Source organism: Dicentrarchus labrax, unplaced genomic scaffold, assembly GCF_905237075.1.
Source record: "Dicentrarchus labrax unplaced genomic scaffold, dlabrax2021, whole genome shotgun sequence".
NCBI lineage: Eukaryota > Metazoa > Chordata > Actinopteri > Moronidae > Dicentrarchus > Dicentrarchus labrax.
Genome location: NW_026136711.1, coordinates 15,112,455 through 15,134,994, shown reverse-complemented (window position 1 = coordinate 15,134,994; position 22,540 = coordinate 15,112,455). Strand labels below are relative to the sequence as shown.

At 42.9% G+C, this 22,540-nt stretch overlaps 1 protein-coding gene across 4 annotated transcripts in view; it reads left to right on the top strand.

Moving 5' to 3' along the window:
- Positions 1-22,540, top strand: part of LOC127372119 (plexin-A1) — a 190,220-nt gene that overhangs the window by 144,898 nt on the left and 22,782 nt on the right. For all 4 annotated transcript variants that reach the window (XM_051415526.1, XM_051415524.1, XM_051415525.1 and 1 more), the window contains exons 12-20: positions 1,188-1,378; positions 7,682-7,833; positions 10,610-10,733; positions 10,921-11,057; positions 13,916-14,083; positions 17,446-17,539; positions 18,558-18,794; positions 20,631-20,774; positions 21,981-22,215. In XM_051415526.1, the coding sequence (XP_051271486.1) occupies positions 1,188-1,378; positions 7,682-7,833; positions 10,610-10,733; positions 10,921-11,057; positions 13,916-14,083; positions 17,446-17,539; positions 18,558-18,794; positions 20,631-20,774; positions 21,981-22,215 (1,482 nt within the window). The remainder of the gene's footprint in view (positions 1-1,187; positions 1,379-7,681; positions 7,834-10,609; positions 10,734-10,920; positions 11,058-13,915; positions 14,084-17,445; positions 17,540-18,557; positions 18,795-20,630; positions 20,775-21,980; positions 22,216-22,540) is intronic.

The window sequence follows — 22,540 nt, the reverse complement described above, 5'->3', positions numbered from 1 at the left end:
TTATATTGCTGTCTCCATAATTATTGTGGCCTGTACAGCACAGCAGGGGTCTGTAACATTATTCCCCTGCTGTGAGGTAAAGTAACATCATCGCCAGCTACCACTGCGTTCGATATGGCCTGTTGATGACATTCAGAAGGAGTTTTGTACAACAGAGGGAGCTGCATTGTCTGGTCCTCTTTGATGGTTAAAGAAACAGCGAGGAGCTGAGATTTTTGTGTTGTATTTCAGATTAGAGGTTGTTACATCTCTAAACTGTGAAGCTGTGATCGTTGCCATTTTGTCAGTAATGTAAGGTAACACCGCAGAGTCACTTTGTTCCATTTATTGACATCACTCCCTGTAGTCTAAATGTACCGAGCAAGCTGTTGAAGTCTCGAATTTCACATATACTGATGTGTTATATGGATGCATTTGTAACATACACCATGCATATGTGGCTGAACATAGGGACCCCACTGCAATCCACAATAATGGGGTGTTTATATTTATGGAGGCAACATAAAATGCTTTGACAGTCAAAGGCTCTCCCAAGGACAAAGTGATTCTAAATGGCATCTGTTACATGCAGCAGCATTGACAGCATACAATATCAGTGGCTTGCATCAGTGTCTGTGCATTATGCGTTATCTTAAGTCTAAATCTCCTGAAGTGCAACCGGAGGCGACCTACAGCCCAAAGATGTCTCCATCTCTCTGCCTATCTCTCCCTACTGCCTGCCCCCTCCCTATTTCTCAATCATGATAATCATCTGGTGGAGTGTGAGCGATGCTCACTTGTCTTAAATACTGATATGTTAATGTAATTAGAGAGGAGTCGTTTAGCAGCCAGTAATTGGTACAGGGTTGCTTTAAAGCTGCTCCATGACCAATGGGATTTGGGGATGGAATAGCAGAGAGAGAGAGAGAGAAAAAAAGATTTTGCTATACAATTCCTAAGGCCTTTGGGAAATAGTGCCTTAACTCAACTTTGTCTCAGAGTGACATTGAAGAAGTTTTGGAATTCTTTTGTGGAAGTTGAGAAACTTAAAATGGAGGTTGGTTTTCAAACTCTTTTAGCCTTCAGGTTGTTTGTCTACTTACTTAGCTTGAACTATAATAATTCAACACAAACTATATTGATAGTGAGGTAACATCCTTCTCTCTCTAGCCACCTATAATATTTTTTTCTTCTTCCTTCCTCACCAGCCCACCTGTATAAGTGCTATGCGCTGAGGGACAGCTGTGGGATGTGTCTGAAGGCAAACCCCAGGTTTGAGTGTGGCTGGTGCGTACAGGAGAAGAAGTGTTCCCTGAGGCAGGAGTGTACCCCTCCAGAGAGCACTTGGATGCACGCCACCACAGGAAACAGCCGTTGTGCACACCCCAAGATCACCAAGGTAAGCTGTGACAGTAATGACACATGTTTACAAATAACACTGTATAGCAGCTCCGTATGCTCCTGTAGCTCAGCGAGGGAACACACACCTAACTGCATATGTGTACGTGCAAATACACACACCCACTTCTTTGAGTTGGACTGAAAGTGTTTTCAATATGCAACAGCAACAACAAATCCAAATACAGTTTTTACTGTATTACTGTAGTTACTGTATAACAAACATTGAATTTTCCAGATACATTACCATTTCTGTTATACAGGATTTATTTATTTATTTATTTATTTATTTTCAGCTGAACACATAAGTAAAAGTAAAACCTCATAAAATTAATCCTTTTTTGCCAAAAAAAGGCTAACTGACGCTGTCGCCAGACACAACACCCCAAGGTCTGTGAGGCCAGGTAGCCTACTCAAAAATCAACATTGCGTTGAGCTGCTCAATTCAAAGTTAAAGAAAAAACTCTTACCTCTGCAAAAGTTAAAGCAGGCATTTTAGCTGCTGTTTGGTGTGCATTGCCCAGCAACTCAAACTCCTACGCAACAAACAGGTTTTTGTCGTGGCGGGGGTCAGAAGGGAGGGGGTTTAAGCCACAATATGCCCTTTGTAACAGGGTTGTGATTAACTTTTGTTCGGCAAAACTGTGAAACTGAAGACTTGCCTTTTGACACAAATCAGAGGATTGCCAAAGTCAGCTCATTAGTAAGTTTTCCTAAAGAATAAAAATTACTACCTGTGCTGCGTCATTGTTTGGCTTCAGCCAGTGAAAGGGGACATCATAGGAGGGGAGGCAGCAGGGAGGAGAGACAACTTAGAAGCCATCACCATGACTGCAACCACAACACAGATGGGCCGGCCAGGAGGAGGCAGTTCACACACACCAAGACTGAACACACTGATGTGATTAGAGATGATGGCTACACACAAAGACACACACACACAGACCTGAGGAGGCGGAGAGGGTGGTTGTCTGGTGTGTGTGTGTGTGTGTGTGTGTGTGTGTGTGTGTGTGTGTGTGTGTGTGTGTGTGTGTGTGTGTGTGTGTGTGTGTGTGTGTGGTGTGTGTGTGTGTGTGTGTGTGTGTGTGTGTGTGTGTGTGTGTGTGTGTGTGTGTGTGTGCGTGCCTGCGTGTGCGCAGGAGGGAGACAAAGAAACAGAGAATGTGGAAGTGTGCTAATTGTGTCCCACCATGGGCGCGGAATGTGTGTGTGTATTCATCTGACAGGCTGGTTGAGCTACGGCGTCTAAACACCATGGCGTACCCATCTGTTGCCACCGGTAACCGTGGCAGTGGTCCTCGTCTGGCTGTGACATGGGTCAACGTCCCTACAGCTCACCACTGGGACTGACACACACGTGCACGCTCTCACAAACATACACAGCCAGGCACCACTGCATGAGACGTGTCTTGACGTTCGACCCTTTCACTCATTCTCACACGTTCACTCATTCTCATTTGTTCTTTCCTTCTTTTCCTTCCCTCCATCATTCTATCTCAAGCTTTTTAAACTGCATTTTTTTCTTTAGATTTAATTGCATCTCAAATAAGTCCAAACGAGTGCCACATCTCCCTATTTAAATGAGTGTGAAATATATGTATGGTGTCTAATGCATGCCCGTTTCACCAGTGCAGACTTTTATGGCTGGAGCCCTCAGTGCATTTCCTGTGTGACACGGGTTCGTCTCTCTGAATATGTAATGGAGATATTGGATAATTGGGGCACTGGCACATAGATAAATCTGTCAGCTAATGCTCTCTCCCTCTCTCTTCTTGCTCGCTTCAGTTATCTCTTTGAAACAAGCGTACAGAGGCAATTGGGTTGCGTGTGCGTGTATGTATGAGAGAGATGGGTGGAGGCGTGGGTGTATGAAGGGGTGGGTGTGTGTGCGTGTGCACGCAAGCATGTGCTTTTGCATGCATATTGAGAGGTAAATCCTGGCCTCGGGGCAAGATGTTGGTGGCAGTCAAAAAGCAGGCGTAGAAGAGCTTCAAAAACAGCAGGAGGAGAAAACCTACTGCAGGTTTGAGAACATAGAAGAGACAAAGAAGAATAGAAGAAAAGACAGAGACACTGGAGGAAGCGTTATCACTGAGCCGTGCTGCCAGCCTCACCTCTCCTCTCCACCTTTGACATTTGCGGTGTGACATTTAATGCCAAAAGAACGTCCGCAGGCGACAAAGAAAATCTTTCCCTTTTTCTTCTGCTATTTCGTCCTTCACTTCTCCCAAAGAGCATCACATCCGCCACACAAATTGAATATTGCTCCACTTTTTTACCATCTGTCAAATCCCCTTTTCCCTGTATGAATCCTTGCTTTTTAAATTTTGTTTTTGCTTTATTCAGGCTGCTGTGTTGGTTTTTGCAGCCTGCTAGCTGCTGTGTGGCCATTAGCTAGGGGATTAGCCGTTAATTTCATTTGGACCAGAGAGTGTGTGTTCGGCCGGGAAGGAAACACCACCGGAGAGAGAGAGAGTGTGACCGCAATGAACACAGAGACACATATTATACACATACACACAGCTATCCAGAGCTTTCAGAGCAGCAAGCGGTGAACCCATTTGGTATCATTTCCTAGTGTGCTATTGCCCATTTGACATTGTTCAATAGTGTGCAGTTGGGTACCGCTCCACTAATGGCTCTGGCACCTAAATACTGTTTCCCAAACACAGCAATTGATGTTTTAGTCTCTAAATGATTGGTTTTAGACATTGTAAGAATTTGGCTGTTAGGCTGTTAAAGTGCTGTTGTTATTAGGCTGCATTTTCCCTCTGCAATGACATTGTGCACTAAGATTAATTAGTTCTCCTTTCACAACAAGCAAACACACAGTTTGTGTGTGTGTGTGTGTGTGTGTGTGTGTGTGTGTGTGAAAGCATGCACAAATACACCGCACAAGTGAAAAAACAAAACACTCAGACTCCCACATGAAAAAACACACACATTCCCTGTGAAGCAAACACTTTACATTTTTAAAAAAAAGATAAAATAACTTTCAGTAAGTTGCTTGTATGGTACTCTCACAATCACACTCCCAGCCACACAGACAGTGACACACACACACACACACACACACACACACACACACACACAGACACACAGACAGACAGTCTGGCACTGTCTCTCAGTGTAGTGCAGCAGTGTCCTAGTACTGGCCTTGGATGCTGCCTGGCCCTCCATCATCCATCATCTCCTGCCTGCCTTCTCCTAGGGGACAGGAAGAGCATTACAGCTAGCCCTTAGAAACCAATTAAAACAACACAGCCCATGCTAGTGTGTGTGTCTGAATGTGTGGGGGTGAGCATTTTTTTGTGTTTTAGCATGTAGCACACTTTTGTCCTTTTTTTTTTCCTCTTTTTGTGATCTTTTGTATATGAAAAAGAGTTCTTTTGTGTTTATGTTTTTTTGTGTTTCTGTGATGTTGTAGGGAATAGTGTCAGCGCACTCGTCTTTGTTTAGTTTCACAGCTTGTGTACTTGCTAAAGGCCAATGATTTCTCTCTTGTGTATTGTTAAACTGTGTTATTGGCCTTTGCCAGACTTCTTTCTCTCTTCATCTCTCTATTTTCCTGTCATTTCTTCTCTTAGTCCTTGTAACCTCTGCCACTTTCAGTGTCCCTCATTCCCACTTTGAACCATTTTGATTTTCTTTCCTTTGTCAACCCCTCGGATGCTTTTCACTTTCATTCCCTTTCTTTCTTCTCTTTCCCCTTCATCGTCCTTCATCTATCCTGTCCTCGTATCATCTTCCCCTCTTCCTTGCACCTTCTGCCGACTGACATCGAGAGAGATGTCTTTGTCTTTAAAAGCCCGTATCGACCAGGCCTCTAAAGGGGTTTTCCCATTGTGTTTTAGAGCTAAACAATAAGTCTCAGTGTTACAGCACTGAGAGAAACAATAAAATAAGCCAGTGCTGAGTAAATCTTATCAATAAAGGTAATATTACCACTGGATGTCCGCTAACATGATTCATATCTTCAGTGATATTATTGTTCACTAAGTCACATGTAAACATTTAGTGACAAAGACTCATATAATCCCAGTCATTACTCTCTTCAGTGTGTTTGTGACTTTATGTTCTGTTGAGAGGTTTTCATATCACAGATAAACTTCAGAAACCTTACGCCATGTTCATATCATCTCTCTCTGTGTCCCTTGCTTCCCCCTTCCTCCTCCTCCTCTTCTTCCTATAACTAGCAGATGCTATCTGTGCACTGCCGCTCAGCCGGCCACAATAGGCCTCACACAAAGCCTCCGACACAACGGGACAAGTCGGCGATGAGGAGAAAAAAGGGAGTTTGAATGGGTGTAGAGAGCTGCGATGGCAAGAGGAGAATAGAGCGAGTGTTTAGGCTGGTGGCTTTTATCAAAAAGGGCTTTTTGTTTGTGCTGTTTAGTTGTGGATGTAACAACTTGTGTATGTGTGTGTGTGTGTGTGTGTTTTGATAAGCCAGTGCTTATAGAGAAAGAGAGATTTGATTACCATATCTGAAGATTCCAACTGGTGCACTACTGTGTGCCACTCACTCTTTTGTCTCCAGCTCAAAATATATGCATTCAGGCACACTGAGAAAGAGACAGAGAGTGAATTAAAAAGACACACAAGTCCTGAGAGGAAGAGGAAAAGGGCGAGGGAAGGAGGAGGGATGTTCATCAGAAGCCTGGCTGGTGTAAGATGGAAAACACTCCTTAATTATATCACTGTGGCATTTCAGTTCTGGCCTGCATGACACTAGGCTTTGTTCCCATTGTGTGTTTCTGTTAGTGGTGTCTTGAACACCTGTGGCTTTTACTAGCCCGCCACCTTTTCTATAATGATGTTAGACTGGGGACCATTGTCAGGTACCAGGTGGAGAAATAGAGTTGTACAGAGCAGGTTGAGAGAGTGAATCGAATTTATTTGTGAGACAGTAGATACACTTATAGGAAAGGTTTTTTGGGAAATACACGCACTCTTTATCCTTGTTCCACACTCAGGATGTTCTCATCTCTTTTTAAAGTTGAAACAGGCAATCAACCAAAATCAATTAATTTTACTGGAAATGCTGCTATCAGCGGATTTGCCAAAGCAGCAAAGAAAATTTACATGGTTCTTTGGCGTAAAGTTCAGCAAAATCAGTGACAAATTAATCAAATTGTTAACCAGTAGCAAATTGTCTTGACAGTGCTGACCTTTGATGGAACAAAAAGACCCAGAGAGTCCAAATGGAGGACCTAACATAGCTGTGCTGCATGGTTTGCCGTTAGTTGTTGGGTGGTTTACTTTTTGTCTACTTAGCAACCAAGAGGACAAGTAGTCACTACGTCACCAAACTTGCAGCGCCACCTGTTTTGCAAGGCCACACAAATTAATGTTTTTTTCTGGTGTGACCAGAGGGGTTACTGCCTTTAGAACAGACCAACAAAAATGCTAATCATTGATTCGCCAACAGTTCGAAAATACTAATATGTTTTTTGTACCTAGCCCCCTCTCTCCACATGTTCTTGTCCATGTCTGTATAGACTGCTGTTTGCTATTTATCAACTCTTGTATTATATACACAAAACGAAAGTTTATATATGGATATAGTATACTTCATACTTAGGGGGAAATGTCTGCAGTAATGGGAGCTTAATTAGTCATTCATTCATTCATTCATTTTATCCTTCCTTTATGGCAAGCCAGGTCAAAGTGTGACCTTACCCACACCCCTACTCCATGACATCCAACCACCAACGTCTCATTGATCTTCATCCTCCTCCCACCCTGCTGCTGCCGCCCTCCCCCGGTCAGGTTCTAATCCAATTAGCTTTAGCCCTAATTATACTAGCAATGACTGATTACCAATGGGGCCATTGTCTGCGTTGCGGGCTGAATGAATTGCACCATGATTAGCAACTGGGCTAGCCTCGGGTAGCCATTAGCACCTCCGCACACCTTTCGCAGACCTCTAGGGAAAAGAATGGGAGTAGAGGTCGCTGTGCGCAGTAATTGTGTTCAGTAGATTAATCGTCACAAGGTTAAATGAGAGATATAAGTGAGGGCTTGATGGGTGGGTCCAGGTTAAGTGTGTGAGTTGGCAGGTTGTGAATGTTTGACTGAGTTGAGGTGGAGTTAATGGATCTGAGGTCATTTTTCATCTCGCTTAATGAGGTAGCAAGTATCTGATTCATTCAGAAAGGGATATGACCATAATGACTTAAGTAAACTGTCATTCATGCTGACATACAATATATGTTCTATGATGTACTGCGTTGGGTAAAAATCAATTGTCACACACGTTGTTCCGGCTAACACGTCATCTCTACTTTGCTCTTCCAACTAGTTGTTTCCGGAGACGGGGCCCAGGCAGGGAGGAACCATGCTGACCATCACTGGTGAGAATCTGGGTCTGCAGTTCAAAGACATCCAGAGTGGAGTCCGCATCGGCAAGGTTGCCTGCAACCCTCAGGAGGACCAATACATCAGCGCTGAGCAGTATGTTGACACTTTCTCTGTCTTCATTTCTTCACTCCCACCCCTCACTCTGAGACTCTTTACTTCCACGCTTGTCTTTGTCCAGTATTGATGTGACACTGAGTGCTAAGCACAGCACTGCGAATCTCTCTCAGACCTCTGTTTCCGTTAACCTTCCTATGGTAAAACACTACTTTCCTCTTTCAAACAAAACCAATTCCTTGCCAGCAGGCTCATGCTTTGCTACTCTTTGTACAACTGCAGGTCATGTAAATCTGTCAGTTTTCGTGGAACCTTTTATTCCACTAATAATTAGAATAATGGCTGAATCCAAACTGAATACCTCATGTACCCACGTTCATCAGAATAAATTTGGCCCGTTCTGAGAGAAATGTACTTGAAGCCGGTGGTATGTATATCTTCTAAAAACTCTTCCACAGGTGAAAGCTCGTCACGTGAACACTTCCTCTGATTATGTTATGTTTTTTTATTTTCTGGGAAATTCTGAATCACAGTGGGTGCCGTGGGTGGAACTTAACTCACATTTAATAGCAGTAAACAATCAAAGCTCCGAGTTCTCTTCAATCATGTCTATTGGACATGACTGAACTCTTTGTTTTAACTGTAAACAGGTCACATCATTGCAGTCATTTTCTATGGTGCTCATGTAAGTAATATCATGGGAATCATTAATTAGATTTTCATTCATGCTACCCAGAAAGATTGGGGCCTTCAGTGAAACTACGAGATGAGTCACACTCTCTTTTTTATGTTGAATTCAGCCAGAAGCAGAGAAGATACAATTTGGGACGAGGGAAAAATTGGGGACGCTCCTCACAGCTGGAGGTGTCCTCAATATTCTATTTCCAACTATGTAGCTGTCATTTGTACACAAATGCTCCATTTGCTGAGTTTTGCAGCACAGTCCCAGCAGATTTTGTTTTCTCTCTGCCCCCTCACTAAGAAGGAAACTAAGAAATGTGACTTTGATGGTTTGACAGTCAGAACAACAGAATACTGTGCAGCTCTCGCCAGCGTTGACAGGTGTCCCCAGAATGCATTTAGAAATATAGTAGTGACATGTCAGGCTTGATTTATAATTAATATAAGTTCATATATTGTTGTATTCACACAGAACATCATCATTTTTATGTTCGACTGTGTCGCCGTAGAGCAACGTTAGGTGTTTCTGTGTTGTAACTTTTTCTTTACCACATGTTCATTTTGTCATAGCAATCACATCCAAAACCAGCAAGGTGTCGACATTTAACCCTGTCAGCCCTGTAACACTGCATTGGCCTGTTGCCATAGCACCCGCAGGAGGAGGAGGAGGAGGAGGAGGAGGAGAAGGGCGCGGCTGGCAGTAAGGCTGTCATGCTAATTAAAAGTGATGTTAGCCATACGGTGCCATTAGTGGCCCAGTTGCTCTCGTCATTCTTGTGACCCGATCAGAGCTGTAGCACAGGAGACAGGACGGGGTTACGGGACTGACAGCGCAGGTCAAAGGTCAGCTGGCGGTAAGAGGGGGAGAGAAGGAGGTGTGCTAACTGTTGGGCCAAATGTAGACACATTGTTCTCACTCTGGCTTTCTCTTTGCCAGCACTTGTACTTCTTACAGGCTGCGCACGGTCCCTGTTTCGGCGACTGGAGTGAAACTGCAAGAAAAGGCAGCACTTCTTTCAGAATTAGTAGGCTCGTCATTCACTTCAGTCATTAAATATTTACTAGATGGATTTGATTCCATGTTGAGAAAATTAAATTTTACCAGTAGTGAGGAAAAACAGAACCTGGCATCCCTTTTTATTTCCTTATTAGTCGTTTCTATGTGCCAATTTGTCACGTTTAATTTTTTACCATCACATTCCACCTCAGTAATTTGATTGAGGGATGTATAATTTATAATGTTGTCATCTTTACAAATGTACCATGAACGTTCTGTCTTTCTAACCACGTAATAACAGCTCAATGTAGCCACCTGTCATCTGCACAGTAATGATGCAAGTGAAACCGCAGTTTCGAACTGAGAGCTGTCCAGCATTTTAATCACGGCCTCTGTCATAGTGTGAGACCTGGGAATAAATGAAAGGGAAAATAAAAACAATGGAAACACACAGCATCGGAATGTGAAATTCATTGTTGCCGCAGCGCTGCAGTTGCCATGGCCACCTGCAGGGAGGAAGGAAGCAGGAGAGTTAATAACTCATCTCAGGAAGGGAGGGAGGGAAGCTGAGGGAGATGTGTAGGATATGAGTTCGTTCAATTAATCAGCCTCTCTCGCTTTACCCATCTCTCTCTCTCTCGCTCTCTCTCTCTCCTCCTTTTTTGGCCTCCCTCTCTCCTCTGCTCTCTCGCCCTTTGTCTGTCTCATTCGTTCGCTCTGGCTAATTAACAGTCAGGTGTGTCTCCAGTGGGTGAAACATGAAGTAAGTGTGTGTGTGTGTGTGTGTGTGTGTTCCCCCCATGGGCTACACTGCCACTCCTCCCCTCACTAAATCATTTCTCCAGTGGATTTTCATTTGGCCAGCCAGCACCCAAGGCCAAGTGCGAGGCTTATAGTTCTACAGTACTCACTAATGCAGACACACACACCCCAAAACTCCACCGTGTCCTCGCACTGCAGATTTCCACTAATAGAGCATTTGCTCTGCTTATTATTTTTATGAATAGGGCTTCAGAAACGGTTTATTCCAATCTATTGGTATTTTTTTTATGACTTGGACAGAACAGAAGAAAAAATATATGCATTTGTTTTGGAAATTGAACTCATCCCCTCCACCTCTTTGTTTCCCTTTTTCAGGATTGTGTGTCGGCTGAATGATGCCACCGGTTACAGGGTACAGGAGGCTCAGGTAGAAGTGTGTGTCAGAGACTGCATTCACCAGGACTACAAAGCGATCTCCACCAAAGCCTTCACCTTTGTGGTAAGTGTGTGTGTGTGTGTGTGTGTGTGTGTGTGTGTGTGTGTGTGTGTGTGTTGTAAGAGTATTGCTGGATAAAATGACAGCTAAGACGGAGCTCTTTAGATGTTTTTAAATCTGCATTTGACATACCTTGTGAAGCCCAGCAGCTATAATTGATCCACCTCTCTCTGCCTGTGTCCCTTCTTAGTCTCCGTACTTTACCCGTGTCCATCCTTCCACTGGGCCACTGTCTGGAGGAACAAGGATCACCATTGAAGGCAGTCATCTCAATGCAGGCAGTGCTGTATCTGTGAAGATTGGACTTCACCCCTGCCGCTTCGAGAGGCAAGTGAATCCAAATTACCTGAAACAATCTACAGTTTGTTTGTTAGCTCATAGTTAAATACATACACAAAATTATTTCAATTAGCCGTAAAATTACAGGAATTCTTTTTCTACAACAAAAAGTTTAAAAACTGTTTGACACAGATAATGTGTGATAGTTACAGTCCTACTCATGAAATAAATATATGATCATATAAATAATGTTCTTGAATCCAATACTGAGGACAAGGAATGAACATTCAGTTATCTATAGTATAAAAGTTTTTATAGAGGCTGATTTCACTTATTTGTGCTATCCTGGAGGTAAAGACTCTGTTGATAAAATGTGTACATGCAGCGTTACTGTGGCAAGAAGTTGTAATCAAAGTTAGCTGATTTTCTTACTGAAATACTGGGTTAAAAATGTAGCCATTTTAGTTCACTCTAAAGTTTACTTTCTTACAAGTCATAATGCATCATGATTTCTCTCCCATCTTCAACTTCTACCTTCTGCCATCTTCTCCTGTTCTTCAGTGTTGAATTATATATATTATAGCTTCTTTTTTTTTAACAGTTTGAACAACTGTTTCCTTGGTCTGAAAATTGTTGCCAGAAAGAGGATGACTTGCAGTACTGTAATCCACAGCAACTGTGAGAATGACAGTGTACTGTTTCTCAGGGAAGCTGATATCATTAAGTTGTTCTATGAATGACTTACATGCATGGCACACACTTTGTAAGAGATATGACTATAATTTGGAAGGAATGATATGGTGTTGCTAGTAATTGGTAACTCGTATTTTTCCTGCTTTGAACTCATGTTTGAAATACTTAATTTTGTTCCTTTTTTTTCTTTCATTTTTCATTTTTTTTTTTTTATAATTTGCCACCGTTATCTTCTGTTGTCACTCACTCTGCACGAGATCGTGCCAGGATTTCAAGAAGAGGAGACATAGATCCAATTTGATATGACTCTAATTCCCCAAGCCAAGAACTCTATTGTTTCTTTGAGTCCCTTCCTGGCAAAGTGACAGTAAACTGAGCTCTGGACTAAATCCACTCATGTATGGTGTCTGGCAGATGGCAAAGAGAAGAAACCTCTCTGAAAAGATTGTCAGTAGAACTAAAACAAGCACCTATGTACTGAAATGAATTTCCAAATTCTCTTTAACACTTGTATTTTTATTATAGTGGTTCCTTTCTCTCAAGCAACAAGTGACAGGTTAAACTAATGAGCTTGGACCTATCAAGTCCTTTTTATATCATATCAAAAGAAAAAGTAAAGACCAATTTAAAGCTCTGTAGCACATCCCGAGAAAGGTGAACATAATAGTCTTGGCCTTTCATTCACTGAGCAGCAATAACCTTTATGGCCAAAGTAATGAACTGGTTGAGTCCATCTCTTTAATGCGTCTTTGTATTCAGTGAGGCCTCCGCTTTAATCAAAGCCTATTTACCCCAAGTCACTCATCCTCTTATCTCCCTCTGCAACCCCTTTTTCTTTCATTCTCTTTTCTTTCTTTCTGTATCCCCTCTTGGCTTTCTTTTGTGTGGCCGCAACCTTGTCAAAAATACGTACACGGCACCACAGGCGCTCTCGAAGGCGACACTGTTGTGGAAATGGTTACCATAGAAACGCAGCACTAGTGGAATGTGCGAAAGCTGTATTTTATTTTTTTTATACTATCTTCATCCCCTCTTCAGTCCCCCCTCAGTCTAAGAAATTGCCTCGTGGGAGACAGCAGGGATGTGTCCAACAAAGACGCCCAATTCCCCCCATTTTTGCTTTCTTTCGCCGTTTTCTTGCAACCCCACCCTACCGCAGGCCGCTGGGAAAGAGCTTCCAGAATAGGTTTTCACTTTTTCATCTTCCCCATCATCTTCCGTCTTTCTGTGGATTTCACTCTCACAGCAGATAACGGGGGAGGATTTGTGTGCGGATCAGCTTGTTCTACTCATGTTCACACTGTGCCACCTGCCATCATGCCTGCACAAATGCACACACACACCCGTTTACATGCACTTGCAGCGCACTGTAGGACGTTAGCAGACGACGAGTGGCACAAAACACGTTCTCACACAACGTTAATCTTCTACCTGCGCACTGTATTTATATGCAAATTCACAGACCTCCACACACTGCAAGCACACCTGCTTACGTGCATACTTTACGTAGGTACGTGCGCACACACACACGGCCAGCAGTGTCTCCCCCCTGACACGGGGGAGGGGACGGTGGAATGAGCCACTGGAGTGGAGCACAAAGTTTCTGGCAGCAGCACAAAGTTTCCCAGCAGGTCACAGCTGGCTGCCTGTCTGCTAGGGAGGGAGTTACATCACACAGAGAGACGACCAGCCTGATCTGCCACTTCAGATCTATCAGCCAGAGAAAGCACAGGAGGGAAGGAGAGACAGACATAGCGAGAAAGACAGACAGAGAGAGAGAGAGCGCTTTGAAGTACAGCACTGTGATTTGGGCTGATGAAACCACGGCTGGACAGACTGAAAGATGTTGGCCTTGTGGATAGGCGACTATGTCACCATTATGTGTGTGTGTGTGTGTGTGTGCGCGTGTGTGCGCGTGTGTGTGTGTGTGCGTATTCCTGCTTTTTTGTCGCATCTGATAAATCATTTATGAGTTATTTAAGGGATAAAGTAGGGTTTTTTTCCCCCTGTGCACTCAACTTCAGTATTTATTCTGTGTGTCTGTCTCATAGCCTGTCAGAGAGTCAGCTTCCAAATACTCCCTCTCAAGACCCTCTGGTATTGGTGCTCAGAGCACACAGTCAACTTTAAGAGGGACCATCAGCAACCTTTGTGTGTAACATCTCTCTTTCTCCCCTGACTCCCCTTACTCCCATCATCTCCTGCTCTTCCAGGCGGAGCAACAAAGAGATAGTGTGCGTGACCCCAGCCGGACAAGCATCAGGGCCAACCCCAGTCATGGTGGACATAAACGCTGCAGAGCTGAGGAACCCAGAGGTCAAGTTCAACTATACAGACGATCCCACCATCCTCAAGATCGAGCCAGACTGGAGTATCGCCAGGTGAGGACACAATCAGAACATCTTCAGCTCGTCTGGGGGCAGCAAAGATGAACCTTTTGTATCTCAAAAATCAGACTGAGATTGATTAATTCCCAATATTGAACTGTACAAATCAAGGGTCACACTGATTAATTCAGAGGGAATGTTTGGAAACTGGGCCATTTTGGCATAAATTAGTGCGTTTTTATTGTTCTTCTGCACCATATAGCTAACTCCATCAGCTCTTATTGCATGATACGTCAGCTTGTCTTATGATTATTTCATTATCTATAATTCAACACAGTGTTTGATCTATGATTGAACAAATACAAATTCCTCAATACATTATTAATCCCTGGTGGTGGTTGTGCCGTAATCAAATGCCTTTTTTTCAAGGAGCATAGCCAACTAAACTGAAATATGAACTGTATGTAAAAGGTGATAAATGTATTATTACCATACTCCCCAGCTCAGCCCTGAAGAAAAAACTAACTGAACATTCCTCTCTATTTTCACACTTCTTTTGCTTTTCAAAGGCATATTATTTATTCTGTTTATCTTAATGTTTCAAAAGTAAATCTTTGAGAGCAGGAACAGCAGTAAAGGAGGCTCCTGAAGCAGTGCACTGCTAGTTGATGAGCTGCAGCAGAGATGTATCTTTAAATATTACTTGACTTATTGAAATGAGACTACATAGCCACAGGATGATTTCCTGTGCAAACACAAGCTGTGTTGTGGTGGAAAAAAAAAAAACCTTGGAGCTTCCAAGTGCTAATGGGCTCACTAGCATGACCTAGAAACTCCTCAACTCAGAAATGAAGCCAGTACATATACAAACACACACACGCACGCACACACACACACACACACACACACACACACACACACACACACACACACACACACACACACACACACACACACTGTTGATTGTCTCATTTACTTCAGAAGTACAGTTCCAGGAACATGTCATATGTTGTTTCCTGAGTTTTCCTGAGTATGTTTTTCTGTGAACGGGCGGATCCCAAAAAATAGCCGAACAAAAAAAACAAAATAATGTACTTGCGGTGTGTAGTATATTCCAAGTATTTGTTTAGGAGTATCACCTCTTAGGACAGTCCTCATTAGATACATTGTTTATTCAGACAGTGTAACAATCCACTGCTCCATTATCGCAGGGAGTTCAGGTGAAAATGGGAGCCGGATTTAAAATTCAGCAGGGAGACAAAGTCTCTCATCGTGAGAAAGAGGTGTGAGTGGATGAGAAGTCTCATTTGGAATGGGATGAATGAAAGATTGAGGGCAGGCGAGGGGAAACTGGAATGAAAGTGTTGGCTCAAGCCTTGGGGGGAAATAACCTCGGCACTCAGCTTGTGTTTGGTGTTTCACTCAGCGCTCCCAGAGGAAGAGGTGCATGGTTCTCCGGGCCAATCATGCTTTTATTTACCGAGCTATTTTGTCGCCGTGTCCCCTTTGGTGACCCTTTTGCCAGTGATTTCAAACAGTGCTGAGCCTCCCTTGTCCAAAACACAAATCTGACACGACTTAGACTTGTTCCCCTCCCTTCAGGAAGAGGTTCTCGGACTAACAACACACACATGTGGTACTGCAGAGATTGCGTGACACTTCACCGTTTACACAGAGAGATACAGTGCACACACCATACAGTGTACAGTGTATGTGTGGAAAAGATTTTTATACTCTCACAGAACTGCCTCTGTGGAGTGTTGCCACATATTGACACAAAGCTCTATTTTCCCGCCAACAAAGGAGTAACTCGATGTAAATCTCGTAAATTCCTTTGTCTGCTCAGTTTTCAGACTAGAATCTATTTTCCACTTCAGCACCTGTCACCCATCTTTAAGCCTCTCACAAGGCCAATGCCCTATTTCGCCCTTGTCCTTCTAGCTCCTCAGCCTCGATGTCCTTTCCAGGGCTTCTTTCACCTGAAGGCCTGGGACTGGCCTCAGATACCAGCTCCATCTGGCCTCGCCAAAACACAGCTCATACCCTGGATGTGGATTTTTTGAATAGTGTACCCTTCGTCCAGGATGCTCTAATTCCACCATGGAATGGATAAGGGCTGCAACTAACGATTATTTTCATTATAGATTAGTCTGTAGATCCTTTTCTCAATTAATCGATTAGTTCTTTGGTCCATAAAACGGTGCCTGTTTCCCAAAGCCCAAGGTGACGTCCTCAAATGTCCAAAAATATTCAGTTTACTATCACAGAGAACTTAAGAAACCAGAAAAATATTTTAATACTAAGAAAAAAAATACTCAAAACTATGAATTGATTTTCAAAATAGCAGATGATTGATTACATAACAACTAATCAATGAATCAACTAATTGTTGCAGCTCTAGAATGAGTGCAATGTTTAATTGAGGAGATCGCAAGTCCTCAGCTACCACTGCTCAGAAAGAAAAAAACACCAAAGCTTTCTTCCAAGGCCTTGCAACACTTGAACAATGATACAGAATTTGCTCTTTTTTGGGGGATCATTGCCTGAATGAAAACTCAGTAAAATACCAGCTAGTGTATCATTTGTATAATCTGTTTTTTTTATTTGGTTTATTAGTGCCAGCTTTGACTCACAGTGGCACTAGGCTTCAAGCCACACCTTATCCCACTCCAGTTTTTAGGTTGTATGCTAACTTATTTAGCTGCTGTCAGAACACCTTACATCAGATAAAGTTCAGCCTCTCAGGCCAGCGGAGGCTGTCGAGAAGGCAGTGTGGGGGAATAGGACTCTCACCCATATTACCTATGTCTCTGCTGGTCAGCGTCACATAGACCTGAATAGGTCACAGGTGTAAAGGTTGCAGAACATGTCAGATTGCTGACAGCGGCGCAGTTGCAGAGTGTATCTGATGCTGAAAAATACAGCAGTGCAACTTTAATACACTCCGAAAATATCTCCCCTGCCTTTCGAGAGGTGCTGAGGATAGGCCAAAAGCTTAGACTCTCAGGAGTAATGCTACATATTCGCTTATTCTTCCCTCCAACCTCCATATCGGTTTAAAGAAGCTTTTAACATTCATGCAAGGGCTTTAGCGTTACTATCATTACCTGAAAATGGGCTTCCATGAATAAGCAGGCGAAAGGCTACAGCAGGAGCGAGCATTAATGGTAAATCGCCAACTGGAGGACCCTCTTGGCTCCCACAGAGAACAGATTTATTAACATTTATCTCTACTGATAGGCCTGCTGAATAGTGTATGCTCTTGGATCCTGCAAGAAAAAAGTAGAGCAGGTGATAGATACATGAATATGTGACACACAAGTACACATGCAATTGTCTTCATTTCCCCAATGCATTGTGTAATTGTATTTATCTTGATTTTTCTCTACAGTAAGTCTTGTTATCTCTTTTTTTAGTGGCGGGACCATGTTGACCATTACTGGAACCAATCTGGCCACCATCAAGGAGCCCAAAATGAGAGCCAAGTATGGAGCTGCCAAGTCAGAAAATGTAAGTAGTTGGATCCAGACAGCCGTGCACAGTTTTTATTGACAAAACAAAAAAAGCAGTGATTTGACTTGGCAAGTGAGACCAATATAGACACACAGGTGTCTATCTGCATGTCACCCTCTCCCTCTCTGTGGAAAAACTGATTTTCAGAGCATACACACACTCCCGGGACACAGGCGCACACACCTGACCTGTTGGTCAACCAGCCAAGGGCCCATTTTCTGTTTGTTTTTGATGTTGAATTTCCTTTTAGCAGTTTAACCTTTGAAATGTCAACCAGCAATAAAGTGGCTCCGGCAAATCCCCCTCTCTTCACCTAGCACCACGGGGCTTAGCTAACCTTTCTCCCACTCCCGCTCTTAGCTGAAAGTAAAAATATCCTTCCTTTTCTCTTTGTAGCCCTCTCTGCAGTCATTTTTTATTTTGCTATTTTGGTTAATGTTTCTGTTGACCTATAAACACAGTTTTGTTCAGTGTGATTTTACAGCACCTGTTTGTGAGTTAGTATGTGACATATAGAACATAAGGCTGTGAAACAATCTTTAGCCGTGCCGTGTTATGTTGAACAGCTACTGGCTGACCTCTCCTGTTTCTCCATGTGTCATTACAGTCTAATTCATTCTTCGCTGCACTGACTTAAGTGTCGATCCCCACAGGGGATTTCCAGATGATATCAACACTGATTACAACACTGATGTTATTAAGCCAGCCTCTTCCTCATTATGTCATTACGGAGACATTTAATCACTCATATCACATAACCGTTTTTCAGCCATCGTATAAGTTGTTGATTAAGATTTGGTTAGCATGGTCTTTTGTGTAAGAATATTGTTTCTTGCCAACACTGTAAACAGTGTAAACAAGGTAGAAAGGTTGTTATACGGGAAAATAAATCACCTTGTCAGACTTAATTTAACTGTCTGTTGTATTTTCTCCCCTGTTCCTCTTTTCCTCACACCTTTCCTCTTAATTTCCCCCTCACTCCTTTCCTTTTTCTATGTATCTTCCCCTTTTCTAGAACTGCACGGTTGTGAACAACACTGTGATGGTGTGTCTGGCGCCCTCTGTGGCTGGATCCGAAAAAGGCTTCTCAGAGGCAGGCAGCAGCCCTGATGAGATTGGCTTTGTCATGGATGACGTGCGCTCTGTGCTAGTGGTAAACGAGACTTTCAGCTACCACCCAGACCCCGTGTTCGAACCTCTGAGCCCCTCTGGCATGCTGGAGCTGAAGCCCAGCTCACCACTCATACTCAAGGTAAATTGCCTTGTGCTCTTTGCATTGATCTGTTTTGGCCTTGTCTCTACCTGGATTTGCTTTACATCCATCACCTCCTTTCTCTTTTTATTCTTCTCTTGACTTTTTTGTTTTGTTTTCAGCTTCTTTTTTCATGTGTTCTTTCCGTGTCTACCATTCTCCTCTCTTTGTGTCTTCCCAATGTTATTTGCATTCTTTTTTTTGGCATTTCTCCTTTCTTACATCACCCTTTTCATTTTATTTCTTGTCTTCCTTCACATAATAGACCACGCATGGGTGGGGGAAAAAATGTTCTTATGTCTGAGTGAGTTTGTGGTGGTTTGGCATCAAAGCTTTTTTTTTAAACTGTGTTGAAAAGTGTGGAAAAAATGTCTTAAAACATACGCAGGACATAAGGAGAAAAGGTCAGCTGAAGCTGACGCACGAGAAGAGCAGTAATAGCTGATAGAAGCGTTCCAGTAATGTTGTATGAATGAGTATTGTCAGCAACGTTAAAAGCTCAATCTCACAAATAGTTATTTTAGAAAATGCTGCAGCAACCTCCTAGTCAGCATCCAACACGACTGATAAGACGCTGACGGGCATTTGAAATGATTTGCTCCAAACATTCCTGTACAGACACTTTGCTCTCTCCTTCCTCTTCCTTTGAGAGTTTTTCTTTCAACGCAGCTGTCTTTCAGATGTGCCTCAACCTTGAAAGATACTATTTCTTCGCCTGCTGTCTCCAGTGGGGTTTGGAGACCTTTAAGAAAAAAACTTGCTTCTAAAACGCCCCCTTTAAAATCAGGTGGACAGGAAAGTAATGTTTATAAAGTGGACCCATGTGTTGCCATGCCACCTGCTCAGATTTCTATCAGGTAATTTCTTAAGAGAGACTCGATAGCCGTGTTTACTCGATAGCCATAGAGGCAAGTACGCATTTGACTCCAGAGTGCATTTATAAAGGCTTTGCCCCACCCATAGTGTCTTTTGTCATTTCACCTCTCCTCTTGAACTTCAAAGCCTCAGGAAAAGGAGAGAAAATTATCATGCAATTTCATGGAAAACTAAAGCCTTTTTTCTCTCGGCCAATCAGGGTGGAGTTTTAGAAAATGAAGAATCACGCCTCTCTCCCCTGTAACTTTAAATATAATTCTATAATGAAAAGCTCTGATTGCCCCAGCGTGCTCCGGGTAAAGAATTGCAGAAATAAGCAGCACAGAAACGGCATCCTATTAAATAATTGTGGAGAAATTAGACGTTCATCGAGATTTTCCAGCAATTAATTCCTCGCGCTTTGCAAAGCATATTGAGTTAGGATGAAGAGGGGTAGGTAGAGGTAGGGTCGGAGAGGAGAAGGGAGATTTCTGTAGAATTTATTTATATATAGACATTGTTCAAGTTCATGAGATTCAAGAGATTCTCATTTTGTTCTGTGCTGTATTTCCACTGATATGGAAGTTCTACATCAGGATGTTAAAAATCACAATCCATATTTTTGTTTGTAGACAGTTTAACTCATGGTCAGTTTCTATGAGAGGTGTTATCTGGCAGCATCAAGCAGAAGCACTGTTGCTATGGTTACCTGCAGTTTAAATATGGCTGAACTGTTGACAGACACCTGCCAGCCAATCAGAAACAAGTGTTGTTTTTTTTAACAGCATAAATCAGTTTGAGTGAATCCGTTTGCGTTTACACTCAGTGATTATCATTCTATTTGTGTGGACCACCTCCGACTAAGACCTCATGTAAGTAACCAAAGCGTATGTATGTATGTATGTATGTATGTATGTATGTGCGTGTGCGTGTGCGTGTGCGTGTGTGTGTGTGTGTGTGTGTGTGTGTGTGTGTTTCCAGGGCCGTAACCTGATTCCTTCAGCCCCAGGAAACGCTAAGCTGAACTACACGGTGCTGATCGGGGAGACACCCTGTGTTCTCACCCTGTCTGAGAGCCAGCTGCTGTGTGAATGGCCCAACCTGACCGGAGAACACAAAGTCACTGTGAGTAAAACTTTAATACTTTTCTACATTTGCTGAGTGTTTCCAATTGTGTGATGTGTCTTTCATTACATTAACTTGACTTATATACATAATAACAGCCGCACAGTTATACAAAACCTGAAAATGAGCATCATCCCATTACTTTTTTCTATTTTAAGCACACGTTATTTCATCAACCACTGGCTTTCACATTTCTTTCTGCCTCTCAGCCCGTCTTCTTCTTCTTCTATACCTCCTGTTCTCTCTGCTGTTTCCGCTGTGCTGTTCATCCCCCTTCTTTATGTCAATCCACTTCCTGCCTTTTCATTCATTCATCTAATTTTTTCCTCCCCATCCATCAGACCTAAATCTCTTCAATTACTCTAGATTTTTTTGTCCCCATTCATATAGCTGCACGCTCGCAAACACGCACCCTGTCTCTTATACCGTTGGCGGTGTTTTTGACTGTATTTATGTCTTAGAGGCTTTTGATCGGTCTCGTTTGGCTGCCATCCTCCTTGGGATTTGAACAGTATTGATATTCAATAGAGACCAAAAATGGCTAGTGGGCGTGAGAGGTCTGTGTCTATTTTTACCCTCCTGCATTTGGTGTTTCATAGACGTAAGCCAGTTGAAGATGGAATGAAAGGAAAAAAGAAGACGGGGAAAAAAACATTTTGGTTTTTTATTCACGTGTTCTGCAAGCCAGAACTGTTTTGATGTGATATGGTTGAAAGTCATATGGGTGTGTGTCTGTGTATACTTGTATGTGTTTCACTGGTTCCAAAGACAGCCCCGGGGCACAGATGTTGCCTCCCCCAACCCAGATATAAAGGGTTTTAGGGGAGTTTTGGCCTGCACTTTGCTCAGCCCGGCACAGCTTGGTTTGCCAATATAAATGCAATGTGGGATTTAACATTGGCACCTTGCATAATTTTTCATCATTATACTGGATTTATTATGTGCTTGTCGCCAAGTGTAGGTCTAAAATTGTGGAACTGAAGCTCTTGTAGATGATTTAAAACATGGCAAAATAATGTTTCTGTGTGATTTTCACCTCATGCATAGTACACAGCTCTAACATTGATAGCAGCATCTAATTTATTTTCTACTTTAAGTACCTCTAATAGTTTACAACTTCATCTTGAAACCCTGTGAAATACTGCTGACCCACAGATTATGCAAACCTAACAAGAGAGTGTAACTTTTCTGTTTGCGTCCGTCTAGGTGCGTGTTGGAGGCTTTGAATACTCACCGGGGACCTTGCAGATCTACTCAGACAGCCTGCTCACTCTTCCTGCCATCATTGGTATCGGAGGAGGTGGCGGCCTGCTCCTGCTGGTCATCATAGTGGTGCTGATTGCTTATAAGAGGAAGTCGCGAGATGCCGACCGCACCCTCAAACGGCTACAACTGCAGATGGACAACCTGGAGTCCAGGGTGGCCCTTGAGTGCAAGGAAGGTGAGTTTGGACAAAATCTGGTCATAAGAAGGGTGTGACTCAAAACCTCAAGAGTTACTCTCATATTGCTTGTATTCTCTTGGTTTTCTTTTCACCTTTATTCCGCACTTCATTCTCTTCATCTTTTATCCCCAAATAACTTTCTGTAAATCTGTCCCTTGCTGCAGCTTACCTCAGAAGCTGCACAACTCTCATTCAATAGTCCTATCCATTTCTCTCTCTCTGCTTTCTCCTTCACTCTCTATTTCTCCCTCCCTCTCACTGCCAACTGTCCCCCCTGCTGGTGGCAGCGGTGTGTGTTGTGTGTTGTGTGCATGTGTGCGTG